Consider the following 27373-nt stretch of genomic DNA (forward strand, 5'->3'; position numbering starts at 1 on the left):
TAGACAATTCATTATTAAATTTTATCCTTAAATAAGGTACAAAAAGTAGACATTAAAGGGCAACCTCCTGTGTCCATGGATGCAAATGAATGGAGTGTCTTTAGGCTTGAGGTCCATCTGGCTACCCAACCAGATGGATCATCTGCTCAAGGAAGACTGGGGTGCTTCTTGGGTGCACTGGGCCGGTTTGGTCAAGACCCTGCTGGTACCTGCTCTTTTATGCCCTCTGCTTGGAAGCACAGGGTTAGCCTCTCTTTGGTTCTTCGCAGATCAATAATTCTATTCTTACAGTGGCTCACAAGGAAGCATGGATGAATGCAGGCTTTGCCTTGTATCACATCCTTCTGCTTTTCCAAACAGACGCCAGGCCTGGGCCATTTTGCGAAGTTTTGCAAGGTTGGGTTTAATCTATGGGAAGAAAGAGAATAGCTCCAATTACCAGTACAAAAACCCAAGTAGCATATATATACTTCTTAATTATGGCTGTTTGAATCTGGATTCAAAAAAGACAGATGTCCTAAGATAAGAGGGACTGAAAAGTCTAGATTCCCATCTCCTCAGAAATAAGGACAACATTTTTCAATGTCATATGAAGCAAAAAAGTTTTAATAGAGTAAAATCTACTGGATGAGTTAGGACACATCGGCACCTGAAAACTCCATACAAGGAAAGACTTTATAGCCCTTGGCAGGAAAGGTGAGCAAAAGAAAAGATTTTGGAAAGCAGAACAGTCCTATTACGCTCTCATGTTGTTTCATTTAAGATTGTACAAGGAAAGGAAATATTCTTTAATTTAAATCACTCTGTGACTGGCTGGCATGGCTCAATGGACTGAGTGCCGGCCTGCGAACTGAAAGGTCGCCAGTTTGATTCTCATTCAGGGCACATGCCTGGATTGCAGGCCAGGTCCCCAGTTGGGGGCATGTGAGAGGCAACTGATACATCTCTCTCTCGCACATGGATGTTTCTCTCCTCTTCTTCCTTCTCCTCTAAAAATAAATAAAAATGTAAAAAAATCACTCTTTGCCTTTACTGAATTAAATCATTGTTCTGGGGCTGCTGAGTAATCAGGGCCAAGGCCTAATGTGGAAATGTCCTAAGCTTGGTTCCCTTGTACTTGAGGATCCCCAAATCATGACCTGGAGATGGCTACCACTTCCAGCAAGGTCACCATTTCCAGCAAGTACCATCAAGCAACTGGCTGTTTTGGTTACATTTGCTGTGAATTTGCTATTTGTACCAACTTTCTGTAATCCCAGAGAACTTCTGGGTCTTATCAAACCTGGAACCAGTAAGCAACAGACGTCCAGAATACATCATTTTGTGTAGGCGTTAAGGTTAAAAAAATACAAAAAATAAAATCATGTGCATAATCTGACAGTTTAGCCTAAACTGTTTTGAATTTGAGCTGGAAGCTGAAATGGTGAGACTTTACATACAACTTTCAATGTGTAACTGAAAATATGTAACAGGTTTAAAAACCTCTTTTGCAAAGGATTAAGATTACATTTGGATAATAGGATCGGAAAAAGCAGCAGCAGCTACACTTTGCCTTTTCTTCTGCTAGTCAGTGCTGTACCTGCTTTTCCTGCTCCAGGTGGTCCATGTCGGCCAGCGGCAGCATGGACGGCCTCCCGTGAGCGCACTGGAACGGCAGCTGGCACCGGGACAGAGCTTCGATGAGGCGGCAGCTCTCCCCCAAGCTCAGGCCATCGTTAAACTTAATGGCCCCTGAACGACAGACAGAAACAAGAAGGTTATGGTGCATATGGTGGGAAACCAATGCTGACCATGGGTCTGAGCCAAATATCTGGGAAAAGTTAAATGTTTCCGAGGTTTCACGTGACTTTAATACTGCTTGAAATTAGCACTTAATGCCACGGGTGAAGCTGAAGCTTCAGGACTAACCTCTCTCTCAGCTTTTCCTTATGGAGCCCTTGTCTTTCTAATCCCTGCTGGAGGGATTCCCTAATTTACTAGGATTTGGCTTTCAGTTTTTCTCAGAGACGAGAGCAGTATTTTTGCCTGCTCCTTACAGGTGTATGAAGGCAAGGTCATCTTTTGTCCACAGCAATCTATCACCAAGATCTCTGTTTCCTACAATGTCCTTTTCATTTGCTTTTTTCTATTTCCATAACAGTCTTCCTAATATCAATTCTCATACTGTCAGAACCCACCTTTCTGCATACCTGAACTTAGTCAATGGATATTTACGAGCATATAGTTTGTACTAGGAGCCATGCCAGTCGTGAACGAGACAAGGAGCCCCACCCTCATGAAGTTTAGGATCTAAGGGTCTAGCAGGTGAGAAAACTTTAATAATGACACACTAATTTAAATGATAAATGATACATACATGGAATACATGTAAGTAGAAAAAATATATTTTATAGTACATATAACTTAGAAGTACTGTAAAATGTAGGGTATGAAAGAATGTGTGATAGAAAAACCAAACCCAGTTTGGGAGGCCAGGGAAGGCTTCCCTGGAAAAATGATATTTAATCTGAGACCTTAGATTAAGGAAGACAAGAAGGAACTCAAAGGCATTTCAAACGGAGGGAAGAGGCAAGTGCAAAGTGCAGAAACGTTAAGCACAAGGCTGGGGGAGCGGGCTGGGGTGTAAAGGTAAGGTGGGGGTGATGAAACTGGACAGGCAGGGCCCGAAGCCCCTGGCAGACCGTGGCGAACAGTAAAATTTTTTAAAATTCGATTTATTTCTTAGAGAGAGGGGGAGGGAGGGAGAAAGAGGAGGAGAGAAACATCGGTTGCCTCTCACACCTGGCTCGCAACCCTTGAGCTATACCAGCCAGGGCTGAAAAGTCAAATTTTTCCCTTAAAGAAGTGAAGTCTTTTTTTTTTAAATCCTTATCTGAGAACATATTTATTGATTTGAGAGAGAGGAAGGGGGAGAGAGTGAGAAACATTGGGTTAGAGAGAAACTTTGCTCGGCTGCCTCCTGCACGCACCCTGACTGAAGACTGAACCTGCCACCTACCCATACGCCCTAACTGGGAATAGAACCCACAACCTTTTGGTGCACAGAGATGCTCCGAGCCACCCACTCAGATCAAGCAATGAACACTTGACAAACTTTAGTTAGAAGAATGAGACACAAAGAGGGATGGTTGAAAAAGATCTTCTGGGTGCTGAGGGAAGAGTAGCTAAAGCAGCACCAGAATGGACTTGGGAGACTAAGAGGACTCAAGAGGCAAGGGCTGGGGAGATGGCACTGGAAACAGATCACATCAGAGATTTAGGATACACTCTGAAGGCAGAGACGATGAAATCTGGTGAGGAGTATGTATGAGGAGTGAAGACAGGGTAGAGGGACGAAGGAGTTCAGGAGAGTCACAGAAAACAGTGAGTGACTGTGGTCACTAAGCCGGAAGAGACAGGAAGTGTGGAGAGGAGGAGGCTGATGACGACAGGGCAAACAGAGAAGGGGTGTCAGCAGAATGGACATCTCTTTGCAGTCAAATGATAGTTGCAGGGGACTCTGTAGCTGCCAGGGTCCTAAGGTAAGTCCCTCCGAAACCACTTTCCGTATTTTATCCTGCTACCCTACCTGAGAACCCGCGACGATCCAATGCCTTCTGTGTGAAATGCAGAGGCTTTGTGCTGACCCGCTAGGCTTCTGCTCTTTTTACCAGCCTGACCGACCGACGTGCTTTGCTGCAGCTCATACAACTCATGTGTGCCTCTGGGTCCCTGCCAGGCTACTTCCTCCTCCTGTAGCAAACTTTCCCTCCCGCCCTATGAAGCCATGTCCCTCTGTTCATTCACAGCTTGACTCAAAATGTTATCTCCTCTACGAGTTACTCCTCCACTCACAGAATACAATAGTTAATAAGTAACAACCCAAGAACAAACTTTTGTGTACTCACAACTGTAAACCTACTCTTGCCCACCCTGTGTATGTGCCGGTATTTTGCTTTGTAGCAGGAATTTCAGTGTTCGTGTTGCGTGCACTCAGCATCCTGACCCAAACTGCGCCCTCCCAGAAGTTAGTGACCGTGCCTTCCACTTCCTTCAGCCTTGCTGTATGCCTGCCAGTGCTCAGCACGCAGAGGCACACGATGGCAGCTGCTGTGTCGAGTCTCACCGTGGCAGGCTTGAGATGCCAGCACCTTCTGGACCGTCAGTGGCAGTGTCCCTTGGATGCCTCCGGTGGTCTGCAGTAGCTAATGCATAAACACAGTCTTTATTAATGGGAAAAGGAAGTGGGACAATGGTGCCTTCTGTGTGTGGAACATCAAATAAAAGTTTACCTCCACTTGTTCTCGAAGGAATTCCTGCAAAGCAAAAAGGAGAACAGTCATTAATCTGCTGTTACCTTATACTTGCCGTTTGATAGTTTACAAAATATACCAATTTTCTTCTTTAAAATATGCCTCCTGGCCCTGACTGGTGTGGCTCAGTGGATTGGGTGTGGGCCTGCAAACCAGAGGATCGCGGTTTGAGTCCCAGTTGGGGCACATGCCTGGGTTGCAGGCCAGTTCCCGGTGGGGGACGCATGGGAGGCAACCATACACTGATGTTTCTCTCCCTCTAAAGATAAATAAATAAATAAAATTAAAAAAAAATATATATATGCCTCCTGAAGGAGAGTTCCAGCAATACAGCACTTAGGTGCAAATAATTTATTTGTTGTAAGGCACTTTAAATATGAAATACCCAGACAACTGAATAGAACTCTTACTGGGCAGAGAATGTATTTAGCTACGGAAACTTCCTCCAGAGGTAGCCCAGCAACTCGTGCGGTTATGTAACTGGTGCGAGGAGCCTGGATGATTCGACTGATTGGAAATATCAGGGAGGCATCTCACTGAGAGGCTGTTTGTATTCATAATCTCAACTAAAACAAGGGTAATATTACACAGAAACAGAATAAATATACAAGAATCATGAACACAACTGTGCACTCAGTATAACACATGCTTAAATGTCATAAACATAAGTAGTCACTTCAGTTCCCACAGGCTTTTTTTTGGACAATTCCCTTCAGGTCAAACAGCTTACTTTCTGAGGCATTTTGTTCACAAGTTTCTCCCCGCTAGTATGTCTCTGTCCCAAGGGTGGCCTTTTGTACAGTTACATCCCGACAGATGTTAATATTTACAAAAGGACTTTAAAGAAATTTAAAGCAGACACTATTTCATGCTACCAATTTGCTTAACTTCTAGAGGTAACTGTTTTAGATATGGCACATTTTATAATTTATTTATAAGAAAACACAAGATTTCTTTACTCCTAAAAATGCCTATGTATAAATCAGCTTCCTAAGATTACAACATAGTAGACTTTTCTTTTTAAAACAGACTCAGAAAACTCTCTCCCCTCCCTCTCCTGCACTCTGGTCCGCTGTGCTTGTAAGTGAGCACAGTGACAAAGAGCTTGGTGGTGGGTATTATGCATTTTTAAAAACCACCTATTTTCCCAAAGAAACTAAACAGACAGATGTCTCGTAACACCTGACCCACAGAGAAAGCTCGGTGTGGACACAGACCAAACCTGACTTCTCTGCCTCTCTCTGTAGTGCTTGTATATCTGGGACTTGTGAAACAGTGGTCTGTAAGCTGTGAAGGGGAGATGGATCTTACTCTCTGTTCATTTCCTATTTCAATGGCTCAACTGATGCTAGATAAAGAACATTAAAACAGCCAATTCATCAGGCTAGAGGACAGAACTTTCTAGAAGGATGTATTAGTGATTTCTCAACTGTTAGATCTAAGTGGCTATCTATCACTTTCTTCAAGACACCGAAACTGTTCCAGCTTCTTCCAGAGTCAGCAGAGTCTCTCCTGACCAGCCTGACTCAACATAATCAAGATTTTCTGAAACCACAAGCCTTCTTCCAACTTGAGGTAAACTTCTTACCGGCAGTCTTTGAAAGGCACTTCAGGGAAAGTTTTTGTTGCAATTTTCTGGGTAAATACTTAAGGATTGAATTACAATAAAAGATTCTAACAGATCCTTATCTTTTGGATTTAAGACAATTTGGAGGCAGAGCCTTGAAGAAAGAGCTACGCTGGGAGAAAAGAGCAATGCTGAAGACAAAGTAAAGGTTGTCGGATCAAAGGGCGATTTTGGAAAGGGTGAACTCAAGGAAACCCAAGGGCCCTCGTTTTCTGTATGCGGCCAGGGTCTTGAAAGACTAGCACACTGAGCTCCACTTCCCTGCCCGCCCCTCACACCCCAACCCACAGCAACCCATCCGCTGCCCTGCCCAACTCTCAGGACACACTTCCACAGGGCAACTGAGGCCCTCATGATGGCCGAATCCACTTGCTATTGCTGACCATTCCCTGCCTGCTCAAAACTTCCCGCGGCTTTGGCAATACTGCTTCCCCCCAATCTCCCTCCTTCCTCGCCGACCAAATATAACCAATGATCCTTCACAGTTTCTTCTTTCCGGCAGCAGCTTTCCAAACTTCTGCCAAAACATATACACCCTGAATGCTGGTGTTCCATGAGCTCCACCCTTTGTTTTTTTTTTCTCTTTTTATTCTTCATACGTTTTCCAGACAATCTCCCTTCCTTTAGACTGTTCGCCAGCTTCTGATATTATCAGAATAGTTATACGATTAACTCCCAGAGAGAGATGGGTAGCCCGGACTTCCTTCCCAAGTGCTGGATCCCTGGGTCTGCCTATCTCCTGGACATCCCCACCTGAAGGCGCATCCAGTGCGTCTAGACCTAGCCTCAGACTAACCCCCAGAGCTGTGCTCCTCCTCCTCTGTTTCCTTTCCTGTCAAGGGCACCTCCCTCCTTCCGTCATCGGAGTCAGAACCCTCGGAACTGTTATTTATCCATTCTCCTTTATCCCATTTATATTCTATTGCTTACCTGGTCTTCTGGATTCTACCTTCCAACTTATGTTCCAAGTGTGTTCCTCCTGTGCGTTACCACTGGCACTGACTTAGTCCAGTCCTCATGCTCGTCTATGTGACCCAGTGCAGTAACCTCTCCCTCCTTCAGATCTGTCCCATGTCCCACTACCTCACAATTTATCCAGTAAATATATCTTCTAATTGTTACACATCACTGAAGTAATTCAGATTTCGAGGAGAATGGCGCACTGAGCTGATGTGCACTTGCCTGTGCTCCAACAGAAGGAGCTAGAGATGAAGGAGTGAGAGACCATAATGAATAAAATAGGACACTGTGAAGAGAGAGCTGACAGATCTGAAAAAGAACCAAAGTTCTGGAAATAAAAATTAGTAATTGAAATTAAAAAAAAACTCAGTGGGCAAGTTAAACATCTAATTAGTTCACTGGAAGATAAACGAGGGAATTTCCCAGAACATATCACAGAAAGAAAACAACGGGGAAACATGAAAGAAAAGTTAAAGGACATGAAAAAGAAAAAGACAGGGTTGAGCTGGATCTCACAGGATTTCCACGAGGCTGGAAGTGAGGGAAGAAGCAATGTTTGAAATGATAATAACTGTACAATTTCTAAATTGAAGGATCATGATGAATCTCAAGAAGGAAACGAAAATAAATCCATACAAAGATACAATGTAAGGAAACAGGAGGACACCAAAGACAAAACCTTACAGGCTGCCGGAGAGAAAATGAGGTTACCTACAGAGACATGATGGTTAGACTGACAATGACTGTAATGGCGAAAACAGAATGTCAGAAGTAGTGGAACGTGGTGTTTGGGGGTGAGATGGGTTTCTGTTTTTAATTAAATATTTTACTTCTTTAATATTTTGTGTTGAGATTAGTGACCTGATGTCAATGATGCTCCTGAAGAAATGTCATTCCCTCAACAAACTAAACATTAATCTCCTTGTCCTCAAAAGAAAAAAAAGTAATGGAATATTTTCCAAGTAAAGGGATAACTTGCAATATGGCATTCTGTTTTTTGCTAGGCAATCATGTGAGTGCAAAGGCAAAATAAAGATATGTTCAAAGACAGTTTACCATTAATGGACTCTTAAAAAAAACTTTTAAATTTACTTCAATAAAAAGAAACTGAACACAAAGTAGGATGCAAGAAGCAACAGTGAACAAAGACTCTGTTAAACATTTTGGTTAATCTAAATAAATATTGAGTACAGCCCTGGCCGGTGTGGCATAGTTGACTGGAGCATCTTTCTATAAACCAAAAGGTCATAGGTTCAATTCCCAGTCACAGCACATGTCTAGGTTGCAGGGACTCTGTCTATGTCTATGTCTCTGTCTATGTCTAGGGACTCTGTTGGTCCCTAGTCGGGGTGCATACGAGAGGTGCAATCAATGTTTCTCTCCCTCTCTCCCCCACCCAAAATAAATAAATAAATAAACATAAGTATGTCCTTGGGTGAGAATTAAAAATGTATATATTTACTACAAAATTAATGGCTACCAGGGGAATGAAAAACAAGGTGTAATTAAAAGAGGCAACAACATGGAAGATGGGAGAGAGGTGATGGTTGACTTTTGCACAGTTTAGAAAGAAAATAGAAAAACAAACTTTTAAACTTTGTTAGTTATGCAAATTCAGCTTCTAAGCCAGTAGAGAAAAAAAAGAGAGACAGGAAGAAAACGAAGCCCTGGCCAGGTGGCTCAGTTGGTTGGAGCGTCACCCCATGAACCAAAAGGTTGCAAGTTCGATTCCGAGTCAGGGCACATACCTAGGTTGCAGGTTCCATCCCAACTGGGGCACATACAGGAGGCTCAACCAATGTTTCTCTCTCACATCAATATTTCTTTCTCTTTCTCTCTCAAGTTAATAAACATATTAGCTTGGGTGAGGATTTAAAAAAAAAATGCTAATAGAAAACAGGAAGGGAGAAGAGGCAACAAATTTATTTACAAAATAAATTATATTTGTTGTAAAAAAAAAAAAGACACGGAAGTGAGGTAAGGAAGAATGATCCTCTAACCCCCGACGCCACATCCCAGCAGCGGCTTCCCAAACCTCTACCACACGGGCTACACACGGTCATACTGAAAAGGCCCGCAGGCCATACTGAAAAGGACGCAAGGCACTAAGCAGGATGGGCTACACCCTTTATGGTCCTGACGACCTACCCAGCCCCACCGAGTCCCACGACCACCCGTGTGTATCTTGATTTGAACCACCTGATAGTTCCCTAAACACAGGCTCTGCGCCAGGTCTCTAGGACCTGCTGTGCTGTCTAGAATGCCCTTCTCCTCTCTTCTGTACCTGGCAGGCTCCTAGTGTTTTGTAAGACATTCTCTAAAAATGAAAACAAAAACAAGAGCCAGCTTTTCTGTGACAGTTTCCTTGACTTCCACCCTTCTGGGCACAGTAGTCATTTTATATTTCCATAGCACTTTTGAACATACTTCTATTGCCCAATTTTCACAGTGTTATAATTATTTAAATGTCCTTCTTCCTCACCTTGAGCTAATTCATCTTTGACTCTAGCACCTGGCGCACAGCAGGTATTTCATAAACGCTTACTGAGTAAAAGATAACTGGAGGGTGACCACAGAGAGTTTCTGAACACAACAGGCGGGCACCATCGCTCAGTGGCCCCAACACCTGCAGCTGTGTCTCACCTCCACAATAGTCTTGGTCACAGTAGACCTTCCTCTTCGAAGTTCATTGGCTTCTCTTTCTACAAAACAGAGCGGTACTTCTCCTACAAGGACCAGAGAGTCACTCATGTCTGGAAATATAATTCCAAGGCCCAGATCTTCCAGATTTTTGTGGTAACACCTAAAGGGATAACCTCAAATGTAAAAGTATTACTTCATTCGCACTTCCGCCCTGGTTCCAAACACCGGCTAGTTTTTCAAAAGCTGCTACAAGCTTTGTAAGTTACACTGCTTTTCTCACATTTATGAGTAGTTGTTTAGGATTTTATTATTAAATTTCCTTTTTGAATTACACTAACTTTCTTTTTGTCTTTTCCGTTGAGAGAATCAGTTTAGGTCTAAGTCTTAGTCCTAAGATTCCACTCTTCACTAACTTCTCGTGCTGGCGCCTAAAGGAGTTTGGCACAAATGAAAGGGCTGAGATGTTCTGAATCACCATTAAAGCAGGGAGGTAACTAAGAGCCCCAGGAACTGAGGAGTCCTGATGAAGGGGATGCTAATAAATGGATCTGCCTCTAATATACATTAGGCTCCAGGGGAAAATACTTACTGGCAGTGGCGTGTTCCAAAACCTGAAATAAATTCAGAGACAATTCTCCCTTTTTCATGTCCAATAACCTGTGTGCCCCAAAGCAGGAACGTGTTCCATCTTGTGCTTCATTACATGATTTGCCCCTTCCTTGCGGCCCAGTGTTTCGCTCTCTTCCCAGTGTGACTATGATCATGAAAACTAAGAATCCAGAACGCACTGAGGTAGAGCATAATGGAAGCAATTACTTCAGTAACTCTGCTTTCAGAAACAGCACAGCATAAACACGGGCTGTTCCAAGAAATGGTAAGAGCACTCAAAGCCAACTGCTGGAAAAAATTATCAGGGAAATTCTATCCTATACTCAATAGCTGTAGTATAGTGGAAAGAACAGCATTTGGAGTCAGAAAACCTGCGTCTGCGTGCCCGCTCCACCACTTGGGCATCGTGATGGCCTTGGGCAGTCCTGTCACCTCTCTCAGTCCCAGGTGACTCAGGGAACAACAGTGTGCTTATCCCCCACAGAACTGCTGTGAGCATTCCCACCCTCAACAGCACATCCTCGCGGGGGCACTGACCGCAAGAGTCTCCTCTGCTCCTCCGTCACTGTTATTTCCAGCGGAGGACTTACAGTGGAAGCCAGTAGTTTTTTCCGACCAGAGCCTTGTGGCTGTTGCTTCTCATAGGAATCTATTGGGAGAAAGACAAGTGGGTTAAGAGTAGGAAGTGAAGTCTTCTAGATTCAGATAAAAATGAAGCATGGCAAGCCGCAGTCATATGATCACTGTGCTGTTTAGCAGTGGCTCGACGGACAGTTTTTAGGCTTTAAAGTTCCATTATTAAAGTCAAACTAGTGAATATCCAGTCTGTTTATTCGCGTCAGCCGCACTTTCAAAAGTAAGAAATGTAAGACTTAGATCTTGTATTCAAGTGAACAACGCCATGTTCCCATACACAGTCCCTAAATGCGGGTTCAGTAACACGGTGAGTAATGTGCATGGCCGAGGAAAGCGGATGGGCTCACTGCAGTGCCGTGAAGGCCTCCCGGGCCTCCCGAGGGGTTTCCCGGTCTTTGCAGAGACTGAGGCATTCGTACTAGTCTCAGATGGGCCGACAGCAATACGTTTTTACTGCAGCTTTTCCAACCATTAGTCTTCGTCTTACAAGAAAAAGTGACCATGGAAGTGACATCTCTGCCATTCTAGTCCATGAAACACCTCCTCACCCAGCTCTCTGACATTCGGCTTTTCGTTATTTGACCACAGGAGTAGAGACTTTCCTTTATTTTACCTCTTGGGGCGCACACTGCCTCATGAGAAGACAGGGTCGCAAAGATTAGAAAGCACACACCGACTTTGGGAGGTACACAACAAATTAGTGACACTGGTGGCCTCTGGGGAGAGAAACAAGGTAAGGGACAAAGGTAGAAAGAGGATTTTATTCTACTCCCTTTTGTACCTTTCAGACTTAAACCTATTTGATTATACTACTATTCAACTACAAAATTTAAAATAAAAACAATTTATTGGGCTTTCTGAGCTGCTGGTGGTCTCTGCCCAATGAACTGTGAGGAAGGCGTACCAAGATCACACGGGCAGCCCTGGCTGGTGTGGCTCAGTGGACTGAGTGCCAGCCTGAGAACCAAAGGGTCACCGGTTCAATTCCCAGTAAGGACACATGCCTGGGTTGTGCGCCAGGTCCCCAGTAGGGGAGAGCATGAGAGGCAGCCACACACGAGTATTTCTCTCCTTCTCCTTCTCCCTCCCTTCCCTTTAAAAATAAACAAAAATCTCTTTTTTTAAATAAAAATTTTTTATTTATCTTTATAGGGGAAGAGAAGGGGAGAGGGAGAGAAATATCAATGTATGGTTGCATCTCGTGGTACCCTGCTGGGACCCGGCCTGCAACCCAGGCATGTGCCCTGACTGGGAATCAAACCTCGATCCTTTGGTTTGCAGGCCCATGCTCAATCCACTGAGCTACACCAGCCAGGGCACAAATAAAAATCTTTAGAAAAGAAGATCCTATGGACATGTGGCATATATTCGTGCTGGATGTCACAATGAAGAAGCCTAATCCTTAGATGCTGAGTCCTAAGCATTGATACATATACAGCGAATGCACCTCTGATGATGTAAGATCCATGTGTTCGAATTAGTGAACTACGACATTCTTTCAGTTATAAAAAGCCAACTGAAGGACTTCAGCTTAATTTTTTAACCATATAATTTATTTTCCTCACAGCAGTCACAGTTACTAAAACTCTCGCACACTAATTCAGCGGAGGAGTCCCACTCCTCTTCCAGCCCAGACCGACTCTTACCGATAATGAGCTGCTCCAAGCGGACGCGCTCGTGGGCGGCGTGCTGGTCCACCAAGACTAGCAGGTTTCCACCTGGAGGGTTGTCAAGGGTTACTGGAGTGTCAAATGAGCCGAGCAAGATTAAAATAATCATGTGTTGAGGGAGAAAAAGGTTAGTTCAAACCACTTAATGAGGTGAGGAAAAGAGAAACATACTGAGTAGTAACAACTGTATATTTTATTTCCTAAAAAAACGAAATTATGGGGAATAATACAACAAATTATCTCTGATGAAAAACTCTTTAGTTCATTAGTATTTCATTTATAAAACAAGGTTAATGCCTCACATTTTAATCTTTAAATACTGGTTTTGCTTTATTAATTAAAATTTGGTACAATGAAGGATCATTAAACAATACATAATTATAATCAGCTAGGCTTGATCTGCAAGCTGTGCTGGAACCGATGAAGAATGTAACCCTACTACGTTCTGGACCACAGGTCAGAATGTTTTTTTCTGTGAAGGGCCAGAGAGTAAATATTTCAGGCTTTTGAGACACATGGTTCCTGTCACAACTACTCAACTCTCCATTTTGAACCAAAGCAGCCACAGACAACATGTGAATATTATAGCTATGTTCCCATAAAACTCTACATATGTGTAATTTTAATATATCAAGATTTTTATTTTTATTTTTTTTTGCTTTTTTCCCCACCACTCAAAAATGTAAAAACCACTGACTGCTCTCTACCTGGCAGTAAAAGCACAGGCAATGCTGGGAGCCGGCCCATTGGCCATGGGCTGCCCTGATTCAGAGTCAGGCTTCCCATACTTTGACAGGCACCCCGATCACCTGGAGATCTTGTTAGAATGCAGCTTCTGATTCAGTGAGGTAGGGGTGGGACTCGAACTTATGCACTTCTAATAAACTCCAAACTGTTTCTACTCAAACTACAGACTTTGAGTAGAAAGGCTTTAGGCGTTCAAGTGCAAGAGAGGAGGCAGAATGTCCCGGCCCTGAAAGCCAAAACTGATCTTTTTCTTACTGACAGCAGGACTGATTCTCACTTACATCACTACATCTTTTTAGCTTGTAATTTTAATACTCTTGGCCAAAAAGCTGAGGTTTATTGCTACTGATTATACTGAAATAAAAGTTCTCTTGAATTTGATCAAAATAGATAATGCCTGCTTTCCCTGTTTCTACTAAAAAATTATTTCTCTGACATTATCAAATTCATGGCATGAGAGCTTAAGATTTAAAGAAAAAAAGGAAATAATTTTTCTGACAGCATGTTCGACCACAGGAGCAGGCCCCAGCATGCTGACCGTTAAGCTCCTCTGAGAATAGAAGCAGTTGCAGCTGGTGGTGATGAATACTGAACATCCTGTGTTGGGCAAGACAATGGAATAAATAATGAATCGTGAGGGAGTGACCTCGCATTTGAAACTAGAGCCAATGTGAATTACCAAGAGTCCGTGACCCCGAAAGAGCCAATCCTGTCCCTGACTCCGGAGGAATGGTTTATGGTTTACAAAGTGTTCACGACCTTTTTCACTCCTTGAATGATGCAGAATATATCAGAGTAACTTACTAATGCTGGAAGCCGGGCAGGGGTTCCTATCTGGTGTATTTCCGGCATGTGTGACAGTCATCAGGTATGTAAAAGGCACTCAATATTGACTTACAGAATAAATGAACGAGTCCTTATTCTTTTATCATAACTGAACACGTTATTTTACTGTAGGTGGAAGCGTTCAGTAAAAAATGCCAATATATGACAACAATTTCAGTGTAATTTAAATAATATATTTGTCCATTACAAAAATATGTGCAGATATTAAGATACAAGTCAGCTCATTATAGGAATAGGTTGCCTTTCATATGCATAAGCAGCAGTAAAAACACATTTTGATTTAGAAAAATGGATTTATCTAAGAGCACCCTTTGGTGGCAGCTAACCAATACAATGATAATATAGAATCTTAAGAGAAATTTAGACGCGTCTCTTTTACTTCTTTGAACATTTATAGATTTTGCAGCTACACCCATCTCAGATGCCATTAGTTGAGATTTGGATATTTTAACAAAGAATTCCAGAGAATCAAAGCTTTAGAATAAAATCTATTCATTTTCTAGGGACAGTAATACTATAATTTGACCTTCACTAATTCCATACTTATGATAATTATGACAACATTTTGGTTAACTTGCCTTTGGTCTACCATGGCATTTATTAGAAAAGCCTACATTGTAAACATGACAAAAGGAAATATTTTGAAATACAAAGAGAATGAACTGCTTTTGAACTTCAGAAGCACTTGCCTGCAGGCCCCCCCCAAACTGGAGCCAGCACGCCCACTTGTGCTGCGGGCTCTCTGCCACTCAGGCCTCTTCTGGAACCTTATGGTATCCAGCATTGTCAAAGTGCTCAGGAGCCTCCCAGTCTAAAGGGAAAAAAGAAAAAAGCCTCCTCTTGCCCTCACCCTCTTTTAGTCTCTCTCTGCCATGTCAGAGATTTTGGAGTCTCTCTCCTTGGAGTCTTTCTCCTTGCAGTCTCTGAGAGTCAGCAGCCCCCAGCTCTTCTCTGAAACAGTTCCTACCTGAAACAGTTCCCACCTGAAACAGTTCCCACCTGACTTCCACTGTCACAAAACTGTGCAGATCATTTTGGCCCTCATCTTACTTAACCTCATGGCGGCATTTATATGAAGTCTTGGCTTCGCAACACAGCTTTTGTCTACTTTCTTCCTATTCCTCTAGTTCTTCCTGAACAACCTCTTTTGCTGGTTTACCCTTTCCTGACTAGGTTTTAAAAGTTAGAATTATTCTAGATTCAGCATCTCTCTCCGTTACCCTTCACTCTTTTTCTAGTTAAGTTACACTGGTGACTTCAGTGACCAACCTTCTGCTGACAACTCAGATTTACATCTCCATATCAGAATGCTTTTCATCAAGTCCCAAACCTGTAAAATCCAACCATATTCTTGACATCTCTTCTTGAACATTTCAACCGGATTGCAGACTGAACTCATGATTTTCTCTCTCTGCCTGCTTCTCATCCAACCTCACGATTTCCTACAACATCATCTACTCAGTTACAGACATCAGAAAGATGAACAGTGAAAGGACAGCAAACTCACAGTTACTAAGAACTACACCTAAAACAAAAGCAAACTAAGAGGACAGCTATATCAGGAGCAGAACCATGGAAATGAAGATCACATGGAGGGTTAGCAACAGGGGAGTGGGAGAAGGTACATAAAATAAGTAGCATAGACAGTAGGTAGAAAATAGATAGGGGGAGGGCAAGAATAGTATGGGAAATATAGAATCTAAAGAACTTGAGACACGGGGTCATAAACTAAAGGGGGGAATGGTGGGGGAGGGGTGTGCAGGGTGGAGGGGAATGAAAGGGGGAAATAGAACCAGTGTAATGGCATAATCAATAAAATATATTTTTAAAAAAAGAAAACCAGGAGTCATCGTAGATACATCTTCCATATACCCAACCCACAACCAAACCTGTTGGCTTTACCTCCTTGATCTCTCTCCAAAGCACTCACTCCCCTCTAGTCCACCCTGGTCCCAGCTGCACTGCAGTGTCCTCCTGATAGGCTCTCTGCAGTGACTGGGACTGCACCCCCACGCCCGATCCTTCTCCATACTGCACCCAGAGCAATATTTTTAAAACACCAATATGATGTAACATGAGCCACCGCAAAAATAACATCAGAAAGACAGTAAAAAAAGAAAACAGAAAGCTTTCAACTGTTTCCAGTTGGTACTGGGACAAAGAGAAACTTGAACTTGGCATTTGAGATCTGGCCTCATCTTCTTGCTCTCACTCCAGTTGTACTTGCCCGGCTTCCCCCCACTAAAGGAGAGGGAATCACAAACTGCATGTTACTCCCTCTGCCAAGAACACGCCTCCCTCTCTTCCTCCCCTAGTTAACTCTACTCACACTTTCTCTCTCTTCTCTCCACCAAGAAAACCTTCCTTGACCCCCCGACTACATCAGATCTCCCAATACAGGTTCTTGGAGCGCTGTTTCCCTCCTGCACAACTCTAGCTGGAGGCATTGAACACTTGTGTAATTACGTGTTTCTCCTCCACGTACTCCCCCGCCATTGGGTCCTAGGGCCTAATACAGCCCTGGGCATACGATAGGCACCGAATATTTACTGAATGAGTTAATATTATTTACAAACTATTACTGTTTTAGTAAAGCAGGTCACCAAGAAATTGTATTTAACTTTTGACAAATACGGTATAGTTCAGAACTTTCTATTATTATAAAGGGAATACATAAAAACATTATTTAAAGGTCAAGCAATACAAAATATTTTGAAGAGTAAAACGACATTCTCCCTGTGCCTACTTCCATTTTCACTCCCAGAGTAACTACTGTTTAACAGCTTAGCATGTACTCAGATGTGTGAATTATATGTATTGTAATGTAGTCCATGTACAAAAATAACCTTACAGGGAGACTGTCAGAGAGTAGCTGGGCATCAGTCAAGGTTGATCTCCATTCTTACCTGCCTCACCATTCTCTTCCATCTTCGTGTTCATTACACAGGCAATAAACTTTTTATCCACTTGCTGGAGAACCTGCCATACATTGAAATAAGTGGTATGACATTAAATAAAAATTAACGAAGGCTTATCTGTGTATTTGGAACTGTTTGCATGGTAACTTTCACAGGCGCTGATGAGAAGCGCTGATGAACCCAAGGGTGTCACCAGGAAGGAAGGAAGAACAGACAGACAAGCAGAGTGATCAGGAGACACACAAGGAACGCAGACTGGGATATGCTCACAAAACTTTAGAGTAGACCTGAGATGTTCCCAACAGAATGACCCTTCTTAATGTGTAACATAACCAGAGAAGTATTAGTATGAGCAGAGATCACTGACACACAGAGCTGAAATAAATTTTAACAATTTATACAAAAGCAAGGAAAATTATTTGAAAGAGTTGGCCCATTAAAGTGGCTGCAGGCCTTGGGAACTCCTCTCTGTCCAGGTGTCGGCGAGGCTGCCCTCACACCCCTAATCTGCACCTCTACTCCCAGGCTGTCTCACCTCCTAAGGTGTTCCCACACTGACCACAGGGAGGCAGGGCCGTCCAGAGTGGTGTGGAGAGAGGGCAGCCTAGAGAAGCAGATGAGCCCAGAGGCCACTCTTGCTAATGGAACTCCTTGGTCTGGGGCGTCTCCTAAGCCAGGTCATTTGTGGCCTCACACAGTACGGGGTTGTTTAAAAAGGAACATTGTTGCCCTGGCTGGTGTAGCTCAGTGGACTGAGTGCGGGCCTGCAACCCTGAGGACCACGGTTTGATTCCCAGTCAGGGCACATGCCTGGGTTGCAGGCCAGTTCCCAGCAGGGGACACACGAGAAGCAACCACACAATGATATTTCTCTTCCTCTCTCCTTCCCTTCCTCTCTGAAGATAAATAAATAAAATAAAAATAAAAAGGGGCATTGTTGCACATTTGAGGATAATATCTCTGTAGCATCTGATTTATAAATTATGGTCAAAATATAAAGTTGATACAGAAACCTTGAAACTGTGAGCATAAACCCATAATTCATCCCACCAAACCTGCTCCCCCTACAAAGGGCATTTTTTTCTTTGTAATTAATTTAGCCCTTTTTATTTTCTTCTGACGATGAAGTTCCAGTAGGATTTTAAAAACCACATGTGCCTTGACCAGGGTGGTCCGCATCGTTAAACGAATCAATTTCACAAGAGTGAGTCTAGCTTGGGGCTCACATATACATTTTTATGAGCTTTCGAAGCCAACCTTTACCTGCACCGAATGGATCATGTCTCTGGTGAAACGGTAAGGGTACAAGACGTTGTGGACTTGAACCGCCAGGCTTCCGGCCTGCCCGCTGCGTGCGTCCACGGCCACCTGGGAAGACCCGGCACGGATGTTACTTAAATGTACATTTTTATGTCTCCAGAACTGTTTTACCAAAGGTCTCAAAGTGCTTTAAAAACACTCATTTTCACAGAACCTACTGGAGGTGGGCTGAATTCAGAGAACTTAGAGAAATTCGAAAGGCCATAAGAACAAAATTACTGACGGAAACTGGTATTACTTCAGAATAACCATCTGTCTAGGCTCCGTGATCAAGTCCTTAAAAACATCGTAACTGAAGAATCGGTAATTAAATGCTCATGTGTCCCTCACGCTCATTACAACATGGTACGTTCCGTGATAACCCACCGACGGCAGAACAGACACTCAGTTCCAGTGATGAACTGTTCCTCCAGTGGGAGACTCACCACTTCATTTAATAACAGTTTTTATGGTCCCCACTCGACATATCCTGCCAGAGGCTTTTGAGAGTGGTAAACACTTTCACTATTCCCACACTGATTACGTGTTTAATCCAAAAGCAAAGCTGAGCTCCTAAAATGCTACGAATTCTGATCCTTCCTTTCCAAAGTAAGATTAATTTCCAAATAAATTATGTGGAAACATACCTACTTTCCATTCATAATTACAAATGGGAAAGCCAGTCATGCCCATACCCAGCTTAAATGAAATTCAATTAACGAACCGAGAAGACCCGCCAGACCCACCTCTGGATAACGGGCAAACACTGGGTTGTCCCATTCCGAGAACAGAGACCGAAGTGACTCTCTGCCGACAGCGTCCTCCACAGTACCTAGTGCAAACGGGGACAGGCCAAGTCGGCATCAAGAGCCTTGGGGAAAAGGTGAAGGGCATCTCGTACTTGCTGTGGCACAGCCTAAAGGCCAAAGATCAGACACGCTGTCCCGGCACCCTACAAAGGTCCCCGGTATTTACAAAGGTTCGGAGTCTGCTGTATCTCTAAATTGTTTTTATCTGTTACTTTTAACTGGAGCTGATGACCGTATCTTCTGGCATGATGGCTTTTTCTCCAAACTGTTTTCAAGAGCTATTTCAGAATACAAGTCCAGAAGAAACTGGTTCAAATTAGTGGCCTCACTTCCTTTAGAAAAAAAGATATACCTTATCTATTTTCAAAAACTAAGAAAAGAAAAAGTGACAAATGTCCGTAGTTTTTTTTAAAATAAGAGTTTTGCTTACATAAAACTACGGCAATATGGAGCACACTCCAATCTTTAAAAATAAGAAACAATTTCTAAATCACAAGGCACCAAAGACTGCATAATCACCCAGTATTGATGTGAAGTCTGGGAAAGTAATTTCTGATCTAAATGCATGCACAGAATGACTTAGTTCTGATGTTAAACAGGACCGTGGGGCATTCCTGGTTCCAGTGAGGCACAGCTGGCACTGATTAAGCTTAATAATACAGCCCTGCTTTGCTTTTTCTCTCCTTTTCATTTTTTTAGTTAGGTGGCAAACGGTGTACTCAGTGTCCCAGTGATCCGTCATCGCCCCTACCTCTGTTATGCTGTCTCATCAAAGTGCTCTCTTCCCGAGCTCTAGGAAGAAAAGGAAGAACAAGGTCGCTTCTAAAAGGATGGCACCTGTACTGAGACCCTAAATGTAAAAAAAGGAAAACCTAGGCGTTTGAACTCACAATTTAAATAAACTATTATGAATTAAAATCTTTCTGTACAAACTGAATCAAGGTCTAAGACAGACTGCGAAACACTAGATCAAGAGTCAAAAGTTCGTTAATGAAGTGATTCTGCTAACTTAGAAGCCTCCATTAATGCTTCATCTCATTACCCATCTGTACCAGACAGAATGTGGAGTTAAAAATCTGTACCTGATTCTCGGAGCAATTTTGCATGGGGGACATACAGCAATATCTTGAAACACTTTTGGCTGTCACGGCTTGGGCGAGGGGTGCTGCTGGCATCTTGCAGAAGAGGCTACGGTGCTGCTAACACCCTATAATGTACTGGACAAACTCTACAACAGAACTATCTAGTCCAAAGTGTCAGGAGTGCCACAGTTGAGAACCACTGTATTAAACACATAGTGGTACTATTGCCACCCTTCACTAGTGAGTACAACCTTCACAAGTCCCTGATTTATGTCTCTTATCCCAATATATGTATCCATAACAACATTTACCTCATCATATTGTAATTATATTTACATGGCTATCTTCTATCGCTTCTCAGCCTTTGGCTAAGATCAAGAGCAGATAGCTATCTGCCCCGACAGGCTGCAAACTCCCAAAAGCAGTCAGTTCATCTGCAATGTGGCGGGCCTAGTGCTGTGTGAACACCAATAAATGAATAGATATACGAGTAATAAGTTCTCAATTTAAACTCCAAAGTCCAGTGAGATCTGGCCTGAATGTACCTTCCTCTCTGAAGGATGATCAGATTTGTGCTTTAGAAACAATGCTGAATTTGACCGTTTTTTGAACAGGGGCAAAACATAATGAAACTATTGTTTCAAAAAGATAAATCCGTTGGACAAAAGCTGGGGAAGATTAGTTCAGAATGATAAAATTAAAGCAGGAGTGAAATAAGGTTGCAGAGTTAAAGACACTTTAAGAAGAAAAACCGCCAGGGCTTGGAGACGTGACACAACTCTTGGGACCACCTTTCTGCATCCTCCTCTGCAGTTACACTGACCTCTTAACAACTCATTTCACATTTTTTAATCCTCGGCCAGTGATATGTTTCTTGGTTTTAGAGAGAGAAGAAGAGGGAGAGGGAAGTAGGGTAGGGAGGGAGGGAGGGAGAGAGAGGTACAGAGAAACATCGATATGAGAGAGAGACATCAATTGGTTGTCTCCCTTACATGCCTTGACTGGGGTTTAAACCCACAACCCAGTGCCCTGACGGGGCATTGAACCCACAACCTTTTTGATACATGGGACAACACTCCAACCAACTGAGCCACCCGGTGGGAGGCATCTTATGTTTTTATGTATAGTTTTTATGTATAGTCTTAATGTCCTGCTATATACATCAGCCATTTCCAGAAAGGTGGCATTTCATGTATGGAGGGTACTTAGGAGCCATCTTTTCATGGAACTTGTTTCTATATTCAAAATACTTTATTTTTCATCATGAAACTAAGTCAACATGACCCTTAAAAGTTCATTACAAGACTTGCTAGTACAGAAAGTTAAGTAGGTTGAAGTGTTTTTGAAACATCTAGATGTATTTAACAGAGGCAGATGTGTATGCTGAGTTATGGCAACCAACCAAGAGTTTCCTCTTTGTTTAGCAACAGCCATCTCAGTTTAATGAAATCCAGTTATTTTTTATTACCGTATCAGAAGCAGTTGCGCTTCAGAAAGAGGAGGTGCCCGTTCCTTAGATTTACCTCTGATAAGTATTCAGTATAAATCAGGAAATGAAACTACACAGATTGAAAAAACCACGTGTCTTTAGAAGCAACCTCATGGTCTCAGGAGCACGTTGAAAGAAAAGAGTTTCCTCCTACTTAACACTTTGAAGTTTACTACGGTGATTATTTTTTTCATAAGGAAAAAAACTAGAACCCACCGAAGACTGAAGGTCTTATTTAATCTTAAATCAGAACCTCCTGCCAGAGACATTAATCCTAAAGAGAAATTATAAGTTGATTTGCAATTACATTCATGTAATTTACATTCTTTGGCAGCATTCAAGGCTTTTAATATGGATGCACACTTAATGTTTATCCTCCTGGTACAAAACCAAGATTATAGCCAGTTGGAAATCAGCTTTACCATCTCCCAACATCTGGCTCTAAACACACAGCCAAAAATGTCACTTTTAATGTTGACGCAGACCTGAGAGCTCAGAGTCCTAGTCTAGCGTTTGATGTAGCCTTGTGGTATGGTCTAAAAGCCACATTACCATCTTCCTGAATAATAGCCACTTATACAATAAACAGATCAAGTGGATTAGCATATGCATTATAATAAAATACAACTGAAAAGTATAGTTATGAAGGCACATATTTAGCCTATATTCCCCCAAAAAAGGTTCTATTTTCAATCAATCAATCAATAAATAAATAAATAAAAACAAAAACATACTTTTAGTACCGCACTGGGCCTTAGATTTTACTGGGAAACCTGGGGTGATGACAGGGTCACTCTGACTTGTCTACCTGGGAGCCGCAGAGAGCCACTTGTGGAAAAATCCTCACTGCAGATGCCTTTAAATTTCTAGGGAAGTTATCTGTTTGGGAGAGAGAGGAAAGTGGCCTTGGGAAGCACAGTGGATCTTCTCTGCCATTAATTGTCCCATTTCATTAAAAACTGCCTTGCCCTGGCTGGAGCATCGTCAGTATGCCAAAAAGGTTGTGGGTTGGATCCCCTGTTGGGGCCAGTAGAGAAAGCATCAATTCATGTTTCTGTCTCACATCAATGTTTTTTTTTTTCTCTCTCTCTCTCTTTCAAATCAATTTTAAAAAGATTCTTGGGTGAGGATTAAAAAAATAAAAACTGTCTCACATATGTACACCCATAGACACATCTATATAAACATCCATCCTATAACAAATTTTCACTGTATTTCCAGATTTAAACAGTATTGAACCTAGAGAATCTTCATATATCATAAAACACATTTTATAATTAAACTTCAAAATGGTCTATCTGCGGAGATCACCTCCAAACCACTTCCCACCGGCAAACATCAGGCGCTTACCGTTGTCGAGTACCACGTCCACAGCCACGGTCGTCAGGTCCTGCGTGCATGCAGCCCGGGCGTCCTCAGTAGGAGCGATGAATGTGCTAAGTCCAGTTAGTTTGTTGATATAAACCATTCTTCCAAGAGCTACATCAAAATGCTGCTGCCAATCCAAAGAACATGCATTTGACTCTTCGTTTTCAGAATGAGTCCTCACTATAGATTCCTCACTCTGAACACAAGTTCCATTTGGGTTGGCTGTGGAATTGTCTGTGCGATTCACTAACACTCCACTGGGAGATTTAGGACTTCCCACCTGTTGTTCTGAAGCTGTAAGAACATCTGAATCTTTATTATTAACTGCAGGATTATTATAGGGTAATACCAAATTTGTTTCTGATATCACAGAGTTCTCTGTTGTACTGTTATTAGAGTATGTTTCATTATCTTTATTGAAGGACTTATCCTGTGTGACAGAGTCTGACATTGGGATAATGACACTCTCTGTTTTTTTAAGCTCATTTTTAAATAATATACAAGAATCCAGGGATAACCCATTGTACAAGTCACTGTCTTTCTTACTGGAATCTGATTGTGGAAGTTCAAGAAAATGACTCATCATCTCCACTGCTTGAGTTTCTCTTTCAGAACCTTTCATTCTGGATAATTTACAGGCTAGTGATTCAGATGACTTCTCAACAACCAAAGGTTTTCCATTAAAATGAGGTAGATCCCTTAGTGTCACAGAACTTTCTCTGAAGCAAGGCATCTGTTGTTCCAAACAGTCTTCATCCTTGGAGAACAGCGAGTTTTCTGAATACAGGATGTGACTTTCTGGTTGACAACTACTATTTGAATCACTGTGTCTCACAGCAGTGACTTCACATGGATCACAGTTGTCTAAGTGGTTTCTGCCTCTCTGTGGAATGTCAGGTTCAATCGGAGGACTGAGATTGGTAGTGATTTCAAAATTATCATGTTCCTCCACTTCGGCATTTAGAGGATTTTTAACCTTCCCGTACTGCCTCTTAAACTTTTCCAAAGACCCTAGTTGTGAATTTAAGCTTAGCTTCTTAGGGGCTATGGGTCTGGAGGAGCCAATTAACTCACCTTTTCTTTTATTACCATTACACCAAGAATATGCAGTTTTTGGTATAGGTTTGTTCTCTAGCCTATAACTTATATTTGTTCTGCATAATTTTCTGTTGGGCAGTTGAACAAATTCTTTACTTAAAGCACTGGTGAAATCTTTGCTGTTTGGAGTCTCAACGGAATGGCATGCTCTACTTCCAAATGTTTCTTTGGCACTCGCAGGACCAGGCTGGACACAATTTTTAAATACATGTTCTGTTTCAGCTGGTTTAGTTTGCTCACTCTGTACTACATGAGTTATAAAGCCAGTGGAACATAATTTAATTTGCCCATAACTAAAAACATTTATTCCTCCACAATTACCAGGTTCTTTTTTTCTTTTCTCTTCCTCCCACTGAGCACCATGTACTCTCAGTGATGCTGTCTCAAAATGAAGAGGCTGGCATCCAATTTCAGCAGCACCTTTAAATGTCTCTAGTTGATTCTCAATTCTCTTCTTTTTCGGGATGTCAGCAGCCATGCCATTAACAGTAGTACCTACTTTCTGTATTTCTAGATCTTCTCCATTCTCTTCAAAGCAATCTAATGTCTGAAAAGGGCTTGTGAACATTTCTAAACCGGTTCCACATGGATTTTCTGAAGAGTTAAGTTCCAAGCAAGATTTTTTATGTTTTGCATTTTCTCTCGACTCTGACGCTTCAGCTTTCTCTTGTTCTAAGATGCTTGATTCTGAGCAAGAGTTATCTTTGTTTTGTAAAGTTGACTCTGTCATTTCACTACAACCTGGGCCATCTGATCCATACATATACAAAAATGAATCATTTGTCCTTTTTCTGATAGTTTCTGAATCCCCAGAATTCTGTGTGTTTATGTTTTCTATAGCTTTTCTTTTTACAGCTTTTGATTGCAAATTAAACATTTCATAGGAATCCAAAATATTATTACATGCTTCTTGGAAACTTACCTGGTCACACTTCTCGTCAGAGGACACATGCTTCTGAAGAGTAGCACTAAGTATACTAAAATCATTATCTTCACTAAATTCCTTAATGTCCTCACCTGATAATTCCACAAACAATTTTTCTTTCTCTAAAAACTTCTTCATTCCTTCCTGAATGCAAACCAAAACTGTATCCCAGTTCTGAAACTCAATCAAAGTTTTTGCAGGCTCTATGCAGACATCATATTCACAGAACTGGCACTGCACGTTGATTACATATATCCCATAGAGTTCTGGGCTAGACCGAGGCCGAGGACTTGAATTCACATGCCTGCTGGCAGAGCCAGTTTTTGGCTTGCATATGACACTTTCTTTCCTTAATAAAAAGTCGATGAGTTTATGCAACTTCGTCCTTAAAATCAGCCTTTTGTTCACAAACAAAAACTGCATATTCTTATTGTAATGGGCTTCTGAGCTGATGTAGCCACTAAGCTCAAACTCCTTATATTTAAAATTTATTTCTCTTAATTTTTGGGACTTACCTAGTCCATAAATTTGACAAAACCGGGAACAGATGTCTTTGGTTTTAGGGAGTTGAAGAATCATGGAACCGGAAACATCATTTCTCAAAGAGAAAGAAACAGAAGGATGCATGAGTGAGAGAGCTTCTATCCTCTGCCGAACCTTCTCGAACTCCAGTCGAGGATCCATGCGTTTCCTCCTTACAGGTAACTGATAAAACAGGTTGTACACTGTTACTGTGGTCCCAGCACTTGGCCTAATCAAGTCAGCTTCACAAGCTTTCAGGGCTTTTCCATTCTGAAACAGTTTCACAAAAGTTTTCATTGTCCCGTTTTTCTTGGATGAAATTTCCACAGCGCTGGCCATGTTCGATATACTGGCCAAGGCCTCCCCTCGAAAACCATAAAACCTCGGGTTCTCCAAGTCCTGTAGAGAGTTGCATTTACTAGTAAAATAACGATTTCCCACCTTGTCTATGTCATCGCTCCCTACCCCAAATCCATTGTCTATCACTTGAACTTGGAAGGTTTCCACATTCACTCTCACAGCCACACATTTTGCTTCAGCATCAATACTGTTGAGGGCGAGCTCCTCCACACACTGGCCTAAGGAGCATACAGCCAAACCAGAACGCAGTTTGGCTCGTACTTCATTGGACAGGCACTTGATCATGGCAGGTAGAAAGCCAGTGCGAATGCCAGGCTGCGGTTTCCTTCTCTGACTGCAAGTAATCGCCTGGGGGGAGAAAAAAAAGACACACGTGCACATTACCAAAGCTTCAGAGTTAACACAGCATTACCCATTTCTCTGAAGCACCAGGAAAAAAACATCATCTGATGCAAATGAAATCTCTTATCAAGCCATGTAAAGCAAAACAAAACAAATTACAGCTCTGATCTCTTGGCAGATCACGCAGCTCATGTTGGAGGCAACAGATTTAACATCCAAAGCAGCACTGATAATTTCATAATTTTCACCGGTTCCTTCTACATTCCACATGCCCTAAAGTGAAATCATACTCACATCTGAAGTTAATCCGTGAAGACAGTGTTTGAAATTCTAATCACTTCACCAAAAACAGATGCCTAAACTCTGCTAAAAAACATTAGCTAGAAATTATTCGCACAAAAAAATCCACACTAGTTTCAAAACATTTATACATTTCACAATAACCATGATTTTTACAACTCATAATAAAGTATGAAGACACTGTAATAAGAAGGTGAAGGAATAGGAGGAAATAAAGTCAAATTATTGTATCAAGAAGAGATGAGCATTAAGAGATTATTAATAACTTTTATTATTATGGTTAAGTGCAGTTACTTCAGGGAAAAAGACAGAATGGGAAAAGATAAGGCAGGAAAATGTCTTTTCATTATGACAGAGACATTTCTCTGTCACTTGATTTTAAATCTTGTTGGTGTATTTTACTTTGACAAAAAGTTTTCACAAAGTTATTACTAGTATCTTTTTACTTTTGGTCTTTACAATAGCCACAAACTACCTTGGCAATAACAATGATAGTAAGGGGCTGCCTAACCTTGATTTTTAAGTATTCTACTAGGTGGGAAACAAAAGGAAAAGAAACATTAAGATTATAGTGCAATGAAAGATCCCCTCTCTTCTTGCGAAGTGAGAGAACAGCAGGGGCTTGACCTCTCGCAGGTGGTAAGGCTAGTTTTTTCGATCCCGAGAAAAACAGAGAGCTGTAATCGCAGATCTGGCGATTTCTAAGCCAAAGTAATATGGCTCTGGGGGATGGGGACGGGCTCGCGGCCACAGACCGCCCCCCTTCACCCCCACGCAGCGCTCAGACTCCACCCCTGCCCCTCCCCCAACTCCCAACCTTAAACCCTGCCC

The 27373-nt window shown here is 42.1% G+C and overlaps 1 protein-coding gene across 18 annotated transcripts in view; it reads right to left on the reverse strand.

The window, feature by feature from the left end:
* The window catches only part of LOC119036530 (acylphosphatase-1), a 46535-nt gene that overhangs the window by 5867 nt on the left and 13295 nt on the right, over window positions 1-27373 (reverse strand). For 4 of the 18 annotated variants that reach the window (XR_008392990.1, XR_008392989.1, XR_008392988.1 and 1 more), the window contains exons 1-13: window positions 26537-27296; window positions 22978-26248; window positions 19808-19906; window positions 18994-19079; window positions 18212-18316; window positions 16937-17009; window positions 12414-12506; window positions 10669-10780; window positions 9523-9682; window positions 4272-4295; window positions 4106-4184; window positions 1580-1731; window positions 290-408 (exon numbers count right to left, since the gene is read on the reverse strand). Coding sequence is in view for 11 of the 18 variants with exons in the window: in XM_053673249.1 (XP_053529224.1) it covers window positions 789-989; window positions 1580-1731; window positions 4106-4184; window positions 4272-4295; window positions 9523-9682; window positions 10669-10780; window positions 12414-12506; window positions 16937-17009; window positions 18212-18316; window positions 18994-19079; window positions 19808-19906; window positions 22978-26185 (4392 nt within the window). In the remaining 7 variants the exon portion in view is untranslated. The other 14 variants (XM_053673253.1, XM_053673250.1, XM_053673251.1 and 11 more) reach the window with 12 other exon arrangements.

This window comes from Artibeus jamaicensis, unplaced genomic scaffold (genome assembly GCF_021234435.1).
Source record: "Artibeus jamaicensis isolate MK-2021 breed Jamaican fruit bat unplaced genomic scaffold, CSHL_Jam_final contig_851, whole genome shotgun sequence".
Lineage (NCBI taxonomy): Eukaryota > Metazoa > Chordata > Mammalia > Chiroptera > Phyllostomidae > Artibeus > Artibeus jamaicensis.